Source organism: Hyperoodon ampullatus (assembly GCF_949752795.1).
Source record: "Hyperoodon ampullatus genome assembly, chromosome: 4".
NCBI classification, from domain to species: Eukaryota; Metazoa; Chordata; class Mammalia; order Artiodactyla; family Ziphiidae; genus Hyperoodon; species Hyperoodon ampullatus.
The window spans coordinates 30,779,670-30,791,049 of NC_136917.1; the positions used below are offsets into that span (position 1 = coordinate 30,779,670).

Here is an 11,380-nt window from a genome sequence, read left to right on the forward strand (position 1 = left end):
CGCTGCTGGCGCAGCACCTGCGCACGCACGGCGGCCCGCGGCCGCACAAGTGCCCGGTGTGCGCCAAGGGCTTCGGGCAGGGCTCCGCGCTGCTTAAGCACCTGCGCACGCACACGGGTGAGCGGCCGTACCCGTGCCCGCAGTGCGGCAAGGCCTTCGGCCAGAGCTCCGCGCTGCTGCAGCACCAGCGCACACACACGGCCGAGCGCCCCTACCGCTGCCCCCACTGCGGCAAGGCCTTCGGCCAGAGTTCCAACCTGCAGCATCACCTGCGCATCCACACAGGCGAGCGGCCCTACGCCTGTCCCCACTGCTCCAAGGCCTTTGGGCAAAGTTCGGCGCTGCTGCAACACCTGCACGTGCATTCGGGCGAGCGCCCCTACCGCTGCCAGCTCTGCGGCAAGGCCTTCGGCCAAGCCTCCAGCCTCACCAAGCATAAGCGGGTGCATGAGGGCGCGGCCGCTGCAGCTGCTGCGGCTGCCGCCGGTTTGGGCCTCAGCCCCGCTTCGATGTTGAGGCCGGGGCAGATCTCCCTTCTGGGTCCTGATGCTGTCTCTGTGCTGGGTTCAGGCCTGGGCCTCAGCCCCGGCCCCAGCTCTAGCCTTGACCCTGACCCTGGCTCTGCGCTGGGCTCCCCCCCCAATCCCAGCCCCAAAGCCATCCCTGGCTCTGGATCTACCCCCACCCCTGATTCTGTCAAATCTTCTGACCCTGAGCCTGGGCACAATGCCAATTCCGACCTTGTGGCCAGCCCTGATCACAGATCTGGTCCCAGCCCCGACCCGGATCCTGTGCCCAGCCCTGACCCCAGCTCTGAGTCCCACCCTGACCCTGGCTCTCCCACCCATGACACTGTCAGCCCAGTCCTCCCTACCGGCGAGAGTCCCGAGTGGGTGCAGGAGCAAGGGGCATTGCTGGGGCCTGATGGCTGAAGGGCATGCTGGCACCCCCAGGGGCCTGGGAAAGTTGTGTGTTGTGCAGTTAGTAAAATCTTCCCACTGCCTCCTGGCTCTGTGTTGTGGTTCTCCTGTTGCTGTTTTTTCTCTAATGCACAGCCTCTTCTTCTGGAGATTGGAGGGTATGGCCAGAGCCAAACATACAAATAGAACGTCAATGTCCTGGCTCCCCCCACAATATCCTCCAGGCTTCCTAGCTTCCCCCACAAGGTCTCACACTGGTCCATCCCAGCAGTTGCCACTCTCTGCTTCCCCAGACCTGGCCACCCCAGTCAGGGGCAGACTTATCCTCTGGGTGGTCTAACTCCCTTCCTTTTGGAGTTGGCTTTCCCAGGAATGGTGGGATTTCTGGCATGTTGACCATCCAGCAGACTGATAGTGGAGGCTGATATGAAACCATGTGGGCGGCCCTGCCCCGTCTGCTCCCCTAACTTACCCCTTACCCTTCAAAGCCCACATTGCAGGTACACCATGGGACAAAGGAGGTCACTCATTTATGCATTCAACAAACATCTGTTGATTGCTTGGGTCTCAGCAGGGAGCAAGATAAGCATGGCCTTGGCCCTCACAGAGCTCAGACACCAAGTTTAGAAACATTTAAAAAGTAATTACAGAGTATGGTACATTCAACAAGAAGCATAACAAGACTTCTGATTTAGATGGCAGACAGCCTTCCCAAGGAAGGACTTTATAATCCCAATAACCTCTAATTTAATAATCAGTACTGTTTGCCCAGGCTTGTGCTATGCTCTAGCATTTTCTCATTTCATTCTCTCAGCAGCTCCATGAGGCAGGTAACTATGAGTATTCCCATTTTGCAAATAAGGACACTGAGGCACATGGAGTTTAAGGGACTTTTTGGAAGACCCAGAAGTGGTGGTTGGGAGCACCTAGATTTAAACCCAAATTGTCTGCCCTCCAGAGCCTAAGTTCTTAACCTTTATGCTGTAGGGCAAGATTGTGCAAAGGCCCTGGGGCCGTTGAGAGATGAGCTAGGGGAGGAGTTAGGCGGGGCCAGAACAGAAGGCCTTGGTAGACTGAAGTGGGGAGTTTGCTTGTCATCCCAGAGAAATGGGAAGCTACCAGCGGGTTCTGACTGATATGAATTATTTTTTGAAGATGCTTCTGGCTGCTGGATGGCGAGTGGAATGGAGGGGATCCGGAATGGGAGCCTAAGATCAGGGAGGTTGTTGCAGTGGTCCAGGCCATAGGGAATGTTGGGGGACTCCGGGTTTATAGTCATAGGAGTGGGGAAAAGTGGTCCTATTTGCGATGTAATTAGGAAATGAAGTAGGATTTCATGACAGTTCGGATGAGAGGGGGTTGAGAGTAACGCAGAGTTTCTGGGAGGATGGAACGGGGCAGCCTTGAGACAGGATCATCATCTGACACCGCGAAGGGAAAGGGGTCAAACACTGGACATGGAAATCAAGAGGTTAGCCCTGGACGGGGGCATGACAGGGAGCCAGGACGGAGCCAGCAGCCAGCCCATCCCCCAGCACATTTCCGCCCGTCGGCACTAGGACCTCGGGACCGCCTAAGGGCAAGTCGCCAGCTGAGGCACGCATGCGTGCTGCTCCGGCAGGGGTCTTCGTGGCGCAGGGGGAGGGACCGGATCCAGTCACCTGCCTCCAGGACCGCGCTGGTCACGTGACTGGGGCTCGAGTCAGCTGACGCGGGAGGGTTTGAAGCTGCACCGCGAGGGAGCGAGGCCGCAGTGACAGCGGCGGGTGTTCAGACGCCGGTTGCACCGCTGCGCCCGCCGGCGTTCGGCGCTCCCCCCGCGGCATGGCAGTGCCCGTAGGCCCGCGCGGCTCAGGTGAGGGCGCGGGCGGCCCCGCAAGTCCCAGAACGCGTGCGGCGGACGGACGGGCGGCTTCTCCGACCTGGGGCGGTGGAGCTCTCGGTTTCCCTTTCCTCAATTCCGGTGCTGACCTCTCAGCGTCCCCTTGGCGTAGATATGGGCAGACGGCTCCTTGAACCTGGGCGGCGGGTGGGCATCAGCTTCTCCGACCTCGGAGTGGCGGGATTCCGACCGCCCTTCCTGAACCCAGGCTCTGCTCTGAGCATCTCAACTCAGGCAGCTGGCGGATCGTCAGCTTTTCCTACTCAGGCGGCGAGGGTCCCAGGATTTGCATTCTGAGCCTAGATTCGGATTGCTCAGCTTTGCTGGAACTCCGACAGCGGGCCCCAGCTTCTCCAACCCGCACGTCAGACTCCCAGGCTTTGCTTCCACAAACCGGGAGGCAAATGTTCAGCTTCTCTAAACTTAGGCAAGAGTGCTGGGGGCGGGGTTGCCACCTTAAGCGCAGGCGCCTAACTCAATTTCAGATCTCCAAACACAAGGAAGCTCAGTCGTCTCTCACACGGCAGCATGGAGGAATGCCCTTTGTGTTGATCTTCCCTTCTTAAGCTAGCTGCAGACACCTGAAAGATGTCCTGGCTGGTAGAGTCTGGGATGGATTAGCTGTGATCCCAGCCAGGGAGGCAGCCTCCCCTCTGGCTTCGCATCCAACTATCTTGTAAACAACCACGACAGCATCTGAGCTCCAAAGGGACCAGGGGCTGGCCCTCCCTGCCGGACAGGTTCTGACAGTGCCTACATTTCATCCTGGTGGCCATGCCAGGCAGGGGGCCAGCCAGACCCTGGAAGGAAGCGGGGTTCTCCCAGTGGGGATGGTGGGTTGTGTCAGGAACAGTTCTGGGCTGCTGTGACCATCTATGACCCGAGCCGTTGCTGAAAACTTGGGCTTTCCTCTTGGACTGGTCAGGATTGAAAGGAATAAGTGGTCCTTAGAGTAGCCTCTATTCAGGAGTTCCCTGGGGGTCCAGTGGTTAGGACTCAGCGCTTTCACTGTTGTGGCCCGGTTCAATCCCTGGTCGGGGAACTAAGACCCCACATGCCACATGGCACAGCCAAAAAAACCCAAAAACAAACCAAAAAAATAGAATAGGCTCTATTCATTGAGGAATTATTGAGACTCAGAGACTGAATGCTTTGTAAGTGTCAAATCCTTAGCTTCTTGGTGAGAGATTTTATTGCCCCATTTTGCAGACGAGGTAGCTGAGGCTCAGGGAAGCTGAATGCCCTGGAGCAGGGGCAGGAATCAACTCAGGCCCTTTTGAGTGACCTGAAACCGCTGAGCCAGCACTGCTGCATATATCCCTAAAGTGTTACGGATTTTCTGGTTTTCCTTAGATCTCTCAGAGTTCTTTCTTGGCTGGAGCTTGGGACCTGCCTCCCCTATTGGCAGGTGAACCTGCCTAGGCCTGGTCCCCACTGCCCTCTCCCATCCCACAGAGACTGAGCGCCTCCTGACACCCAAACCTGGGTATGGGACCCGGGTGGGGCCTTCTCCAGCCCCTTCAACCCCTCCAGAAGAGGAAGATCTCCGCCGTCGTCTCAAGTACTTCTTCATGAGTCCCTGTGATAAATTTCGGGCCAAGGGCCGTAAGCCCTTCAAGCTCATGCTGCAGGTGGTGAAGATCCTGGTGGTCACAGTGCAGGTGAGACCTTCAGGGCCCCCCCCGACAGAATGCCACCTGTGGTTGCTATTTTCCTCTAAGGAGAATCTTGGAGTCAGAGCTTAGTCCTGACCCCACAGCCCCATATCATGATAGTGACATTGGCACTAATCCGTCAGGAAGCCCTCTCGGATCTGCACGGAAGCAGCTCCTTTAAGCTTCATAAATGCCCTCTGAGGTCCTAGCCACTGCTCTTGCCCTTTTCTATAGATAGGACAGCTGAGGCTCAGAGAGGTTAAGGGACTTGTCCAAATTCACATAGCAGCTGAGCCTTGGAAGGTGGCACTCGGACCCTGGCAGTCTGATGCTGTGCTGACTCTCGAACGTTCATCCGGTAAACATTTCATGAACATTAGTTGTTGCCACGAGTTCTATGAGTGGCCACTCTGTGCTGCGCCTTGGGGACGTATGGTGGTCACGCCCTCATGGGGTGGGCCTTCTCTTTTCTCTGCCTCCACTCATGCGCCGTGGGAGACCCCATGCCGGCAGTGCCAATCCTCCCCGTCCCTCCCGCCAGCTCATCCTGTTTGGGCTCAGCAACCAGCTGGCAGTGACATTCCGGGAGGAGAACACCATCGCCTTCCGGCACCTCTTCCTGCTGGGCTACTCGGACGGGGCGGATGACACCTTTGCGGCCTACACCCGGGAGCAGCTGTACCAGGCCATCTTCTACGCCATGGACCAGGTGTGGGCGACCAGGGGCAGGTGGGCAGGTGGGCAGGTGGGCCCGCCCGGGAGAATGGGCAGGGCTGACTGACCCTCCCCTCGTTTGCCCACAGTACCTGATGCTCCCCGACGTGTCCCTGGGTCGGTATGCTTACGTGCGGGGCGGGGGCGGGCCCTGGGCCAATGGCTCGGCCCTGGCTCTCTGCCAGTGCTACTACCACCGGGGCCACGTGGACCCAGCCAATGACACCTTTGACATCGACCCGATGGTCATCACTGGTGAGTGGGCCGGGCAGGGCTAAGCTGTCGGGATTTAAAAAAAAAAAAAAAAAAAATCCCACTTTAGGGACTTCCCTGGTGGTCCAGTGGTTAAGACTTTGCCTTCCAATGCAGGGGGTGTGGTTTCGATCCCTGGTGAGGGAGCTAAGATCCCACATGCCTGGCAGCCGGAAAACAAACAAACAAACAAACATAGAAGCAATATTGTAACAAATTGAATAAAGACTTTAAAAATGGTCCACATAAAAAAAAAACAATCTTTAAAATCCACTTTGCCTCCCGCTCATCCAGGAAATGGGGTGGTCACGATCGTTAATAATTTGATGATTAGCAGAATGCTTGGCACGCGGGAAGAGCTGAGTGTTATGTTTCACTATCATTCATTCCCTAAACATTTGGGGGCCCACTGAGCGCCAGGCACTAGGGTCTGTGTAGGGACTGAGACCAGGCCTGACCCTGGGGGGAGACAGCAGGAACAAACGACAAATGTCGAAGTATGGAGGGGGAAGGAAAGCAGGGAAGGGGTCTGTCGGGGACTCTGGGGAGACCTGCCTGTGCCTCCCCTGTCCCCAGTGTCCCTTCCCCGACTCCCTGTCTTCAGACTGTATCCGGGTGGACCCTCCCGAGAGACCCCCTGTGCCCCCCAGTGATGAGCTCTCCCTCTTGGATGGCAGCACCAGTTACAAGAACCTCACGCTCAAATTCCACAAGTACTGCCCCATCAAGGGGGCCAAGGAGGGGGGAGGCAGGACTCCAGGCATCTTCAGGGGTGGGGGTGGTGGGAGGGGCAGCCGCTTCCCCACAGGCGGGGGCAGGGGCGGGCCATGCCGATGCTGCCATGTGAGCACTTCCTCTGCCAGCTGCAGAGTCAGCGTGGGGCAGGAGTGCTGGCAGTCCAGGGCAGGAGGGATGGGCAGAGCCCCCTCCCCCTCACCCAAGCCTCCCCCTCCCAGGCTGATCAACGTCACCATCCACTTCCAGCTGAAGACCATCAACCTCCAGAGCCTGATCAACAATGAAATCCCAGACTGCTACACCTTCAGCATCCTGGTGAGCCCGCAACGCCTGGGGTGTGGGCCGAGGGACCAGCCAGTGATGGGGTAGCATGGGGGGTGTGGGACTTCTGAGTCGTGGAGCTGGGGACCCTCGGCCAAGGGCAGCGTGGGGGTGATGGGGGAGGCTGGGGCTGGACAGACCATCCGTCCTGCGCCTCTGGGAGCCTAGGTCTGCTGAGGTTTACTCTGTCCCGTCCCGCCACACCCCTGCAGATCACATTTGACAATAAGGCACACAGTGGGCGTATCCCCATCAGCCTGGAGACCCAGGCCCACATCCAGGAGTGTAAGCACCCCAGCGTCTTCGGCCATGGTGAGCCCCCAAGCCCCCGACCAGCACTGACCAGGGGCCCCAACCCGCCCAGGAATTCCCCAAGCCCCAGACCAGCACGGACCAAACTCCCGACATACCCAGAGAAACCCATGGGCCTGATGACCAACCCAAACCAGCCCTGAAGCCCCCTCGGCCTGGCCCAGCTGCCTCACTCCTGGCCCTGCCTTTGGTCCCCTCCCCACAGGAGACAACAGCTTCCGGCTTCTCTTTGACGTGGTCGTGATCCTCACTTGTGCCTTCTCCTTCCTGCTGTGCGCCCGCTCGCTGCTGCGAGGCTTCCTGCTGCAGAGCGTGAGAGCTGCCCCCAGCCTTCCCCAGCTCTGGGACCATCAAGGCCGGGGTGGCAAGCCTCCCTCGTCCGGACCGGCCCTCACCCCGCCCACCTCCCCCTGCAGGAGTTTGTCAGGTTCATGCGGCGGCAGCGGGGACAGGTCATCAGCCTGTGGGAGCGGCTGGAATTTGTCAACGGCTGGTACATCCTGCTGGTCACCAGCGACGTGCTCACCATCTCAGGCACCATCATGAAGATCGGCATCGAAGCCAAGGTGGGTCCTGCCCACGCCCTGCCCCCGAGGCCCGGGGTCTCCTTCCGGACCCTGGCGCCCTCTCCCACCCCTGCTGATGCCTGCCCGGGGCCCCATCCCCAGGGAAGGGCCAGGCTGGATGGGGTTGACGCTGCTCCTGCCCCTAGAACCTGGCAAGCTATGATGTCTGCAGCATCCTCCTGGGCACCTCAACGCTGCTCGTCTGGGTCGGTGTTATCCGCTACCTGACCTTCTTCCACAAGTACAACGTAAGCCTCCGACATGCAGGCGAGGCCCTCCCAGGGGCGGCCACGTGTCCTTTAATTCCTACCCCCACCCCCAGGTAAATTCGTACACATATTGCCATCACCAGCCCCTGCAGATGACCCGCCAGGAGCCTCTTCCCCATACCTGCCCACACCAGGCACACCTGTCACTCCACCTGGGCAGGGGTCACGTGAGCCTGCTCTTTCATACTCCTCCCCCCAGCTGAGTCCAGCCAGGCGGTGCCCTCGGGCCTACTCAGCACTACCCTGCCTTGTCGATGGTCATCCTAGTTTCTGTGGTCACCCCATCATGCCCTTGGGCAGGCTTCACCCCATCTGCAGGCTCACAGCCCACCTGGCTTGTGGTCCTGCCCCCATTGCTGACACCCCCCCACCCTCCCCCGACCCCAACCCCCGCCCCTCCACAGATCCTCATCGCCACGCTGCGGGTGGCCCTGCCCAGCGTCATGCGCTTCTGCTGCTGTGTGGCCGTCATCTACCTGGGCTATTGCTTCTGCGGCTGGATTGTGTTGGGGCCCTACCATGTGAAGGTAGGGGCTGGCCGGGACCTGTGGGTGGCGCTCGTGACCCACAGATGAGGGATCCCTGGCTCCCCATCTTACTTCCCGAGCCCCCTGACTCCTGGTCTATCTATTGTTGACTCGGTGACACTGAATGACCCACCTTGACCCCTGGTTCCTTACCAGCAAGTTTGCAGCAGTTCTACCCACTGTCCCCTCTGATCCCTGGTGACCCTAGCCTTGACTCTATGACCTTGTCATTATTCAGTGACCCCCCCCCAAGTGGCTCTATTGTGACTACTGGTACTCTACGCTGTTCCCTCTGACCCCACAAAGCCCCCAACCCCGGCCCCCAGCCGTGCCCACAACTCCCTCTGACCCCTGACCCCCCTGCCCGCCGGCAGTTCCGCTCGCTGTCCATGGTGTCCGAGTGCCTTTTCTCGCTCATCAACGGGGATGACATGTTCGTGACGTTCGCGGCGATGCAGGCGCAGCAGGGCCGCAGCAGCCTGGTCTGGCTGTTCTCCCAGCTCTACCTGTACTCCTTCATCAGCCTGTTTATCTACATGGTGCTCAGCCTCTTCATCGCGCTCATCACTGGTGCCTACGACACCATCAAGGTCAGCTGCCGGCCCACCCGCCCCCTCCCCAGCCTGCCTTCCCCCGCCTCCCCGTGGGGCTGTGCATGAATGCTTGCATGCATGCGTGCATGCACGGCCCCAGACTCGGGCTCTGAGTCCCTCGTGGTTGGCCACGGCAGGGTGCAGAGAGGAGGACCCAGGGAGAGAATGTGGGGGACGCTACAAGGCCAAAGGAGAGGGTGGCTCGGAATTGGGGGGCCCAGGAGGGACCCATACCGTCCCAGTCACAGCTGCCACACTCTCAGTTTTATCAAGGTGTGGGGCTTGGGCCAGGTAGGGTTCCTGCGTCTGCTTTCACCGACAGGGAAACCAAGCCATAGAATTTCAGTGGCTCGCCCAAGGTCAGCTACCAAGCACATGGTGGAACACGGCTCAACCTACGACTGTCTCATTCCGGAAGCCCTGCTCCCAACCCCTCTGTCCTGTGGGTCCGGGAAGGGTGGTTGTCCTGCAGGCTGCGAGGGTCAGAGCAGAACATGGGCGTGGCAGGTAGACAGGATCTTTTAGCAAACACGTGTGACAGACTACTGTGTGCCAAGCCTGGTGCTGGGTGCCAGGCATCTGAGGAAACATACATGGTCTGTCCAAGACCCGTGGGCAGGATGAATGTTGCACAAACGGGAGTATAACAGCCAACTGATGAGAGGTGTAAAGGAAGTATGGAAGGTTACAGAGAGGCCCCTGCTTTAGACTCGTATCAGGCTGAGTCCAGGAAAGTTTCTAGAATGTGCTGTCCAATAGTAGTCTCTAGTATGAAAATGAAATACAATTCCAAATTCAGTTCCTCACTCACACCATCCACAGAGCAAGCGCCCAAAAGCCAATGTGGCTAGTAGCTACCAGATTTGGACAGCATAGATATCACACCTTTCCATCATCTCAGGAAGTTCTGGATTGATGAGACAGGAGCCCAAGAGAGAGAGCACCAGGGAGAAGGAACGGCCAAAGCAAAGACCTAGAGCCAGAAAGGACTTGGAGAGGAGGTATTGGCCCTGTGAGGTTGGGAGAGATGAAGACAAGGCTAAAAGCCAGAACATTCACTGCTGCTGGGAATGCAGATGTTTGCACCCCGCCCCCCCCCCCCACAAGTGGGTGGTTGTCAAGCACCCAGATTGGGTCAGGTACAGCTCGAGGCGCTGGAGCCACAGCGGAGGGCACCAACTGACCAAGATTCAAGGTGTGCACACATTCAGTGGTCAGGGAATGTCTCCGGGTGAAGCAAACCACGAGGAACAGCAGGTGGAGGGCACAGCACGGTGCAGAGGCCCAGAGGTGGGAGCCTGGTTGGTCCACGAGGACCGGTGAGAAGATCCAGATGACTGGAGAGAAGGGGGGGGAGGGGAGGGCGCATCTCAAGGGCCTCGGAAGTCAGAGGCCACTTTCATGCGGGGCCGCCGGGCATCTCTCCCCAGCACCCGGGCGGAGCGGGCGGAGAGGAGAGCCAGCTCCAGGCCTACATCGCGCAGTGCCAGGACAGCCCCACCTCCGGCAAATTCCGCCGTGGGAGCGGCTCCGCCTGCAGCCTCCTCTGCTGCTGCGGCAGGTTGGAGGCCGGGTTTGGCTTGGGTTTGGGATTGGCTGGGGGGAAGGGAAGCGGGCCTGAGGGAACTGATGCCTTCCGCCTCCGCTGATACCGACCCTCCTCCAGGGACGCTTCGGAGGAGCATTCGTTGCTGGTGAATTGACTCGGACCCGGACCGTCATAGGACATTAACCCCCGGACTGTGGAGACCCCTGCTTATTTATTTTAGCCGTTGCTTTTTAAGGACCGGCTCTTGTCGCGCCCTGTGAGGGCCTGGGCTAGTCGGGTCGGACATTGGAGTGGGACAGGGAGGGTTAGAGCGGGTGTTAAATAAACGGGAAAATTAACTTGCTCTCATTTCTAGCGGGAGGGGTATTCCCTGCGCCAACTGGTCTCCGGTCCCTTTAAAGCGTCGCCACACTCGGTGTGGCTGGCTCCGCGCGACCTTCCAAGCATGGCGGGGGGCGGGGCTGTGGCGCACCCTGCGTTGAATAATTTAAAGGGGCCGCGCCTGCGGCGCTGGGCAGAACGCTAAAGGAGTTGGCGCAGAGTGGACCCCGGCTGCCGCCCTTTGGGTGAGTCCGGGTTTTCTTCGCCCCGTCCCTTCGCGGGTTGTTAGCGAGCCCTCGGCTTTCCCAAGGTGTGTCCTCCACCGATTCCCGGTAGCTCTTGACTTTCTGGCTCTCCCATCCCCCCCACCCCCCAGCTTCCGGCAGGTGTTTTCGCACCGGTAGCCAGGTGCACCCTAGGGTGGAAGGGGACTAGTCCCCCGTGAATTTTACAAGTAATGTCTCAAGGACCCAGTGACTCCCCCAAATTTCCATTAATACTCGAATGGCGCCAGAAACAGCCTTAGCCTCCCAGAAAAGTCTCAGTAATATTCCAGCATTCCTCAGTATCATGCTCGAACGACTCCAGGGACGTGCCCAACCAGCTCCCGGTTTTCCCAGTAATAGTCCTATAGTCCTCAGAATCTCTCGGCAACTTCCTAGTGACCCCCCACCCACCCACCCGTAATTCCAGCGTCCCTGGTTACGTCTCCCAGCAATGGCGCCAGCATCGTTCCTGCAGTCCCAGTGATGCTCCGCACC

The 11,380-nt window shown here is 59.0% G+C and overlaps 1 protein-coding gene across 1 annotated transcript; it reads left to right on the plus strand.

The window, feature by feature from the left end:
- Positions 1–2,744: 2,744 nt before the first annotated feature.
- Positions 2,745–10,626, plus strand: MCOLN1 (mucolipin TRP cation channel 1; the record flags this gene model as incomplete). The annotated part of the gene is made up of 14 exons (XM_079703260.1): positions 2,745–2,775; positions 4,258–4,463; positions 4,999–5,166; positions 5,261–5,426; positions 6,028–6,136; positions 6,380–6,476; positions 6,695–6,794; positions 7,000–7,106; positions 7,211–7,360; positions 7,507–7,608; positions 8,034–8,156; positions 8,531–8,746; positions 10,180–10,310; positions 10,416–10,626. 14 exons carry the CDS (start codon positions 2,745–2,747, stop codon positions 10,450–10,452), a joined length of 1,743 nt encoding a protein of 580 aa, XP_079559386.1. The 3' UTR covers positions 10,453–10,626.
- Positions 10,627–11,380: the final 754 nt, after the last annotated feature.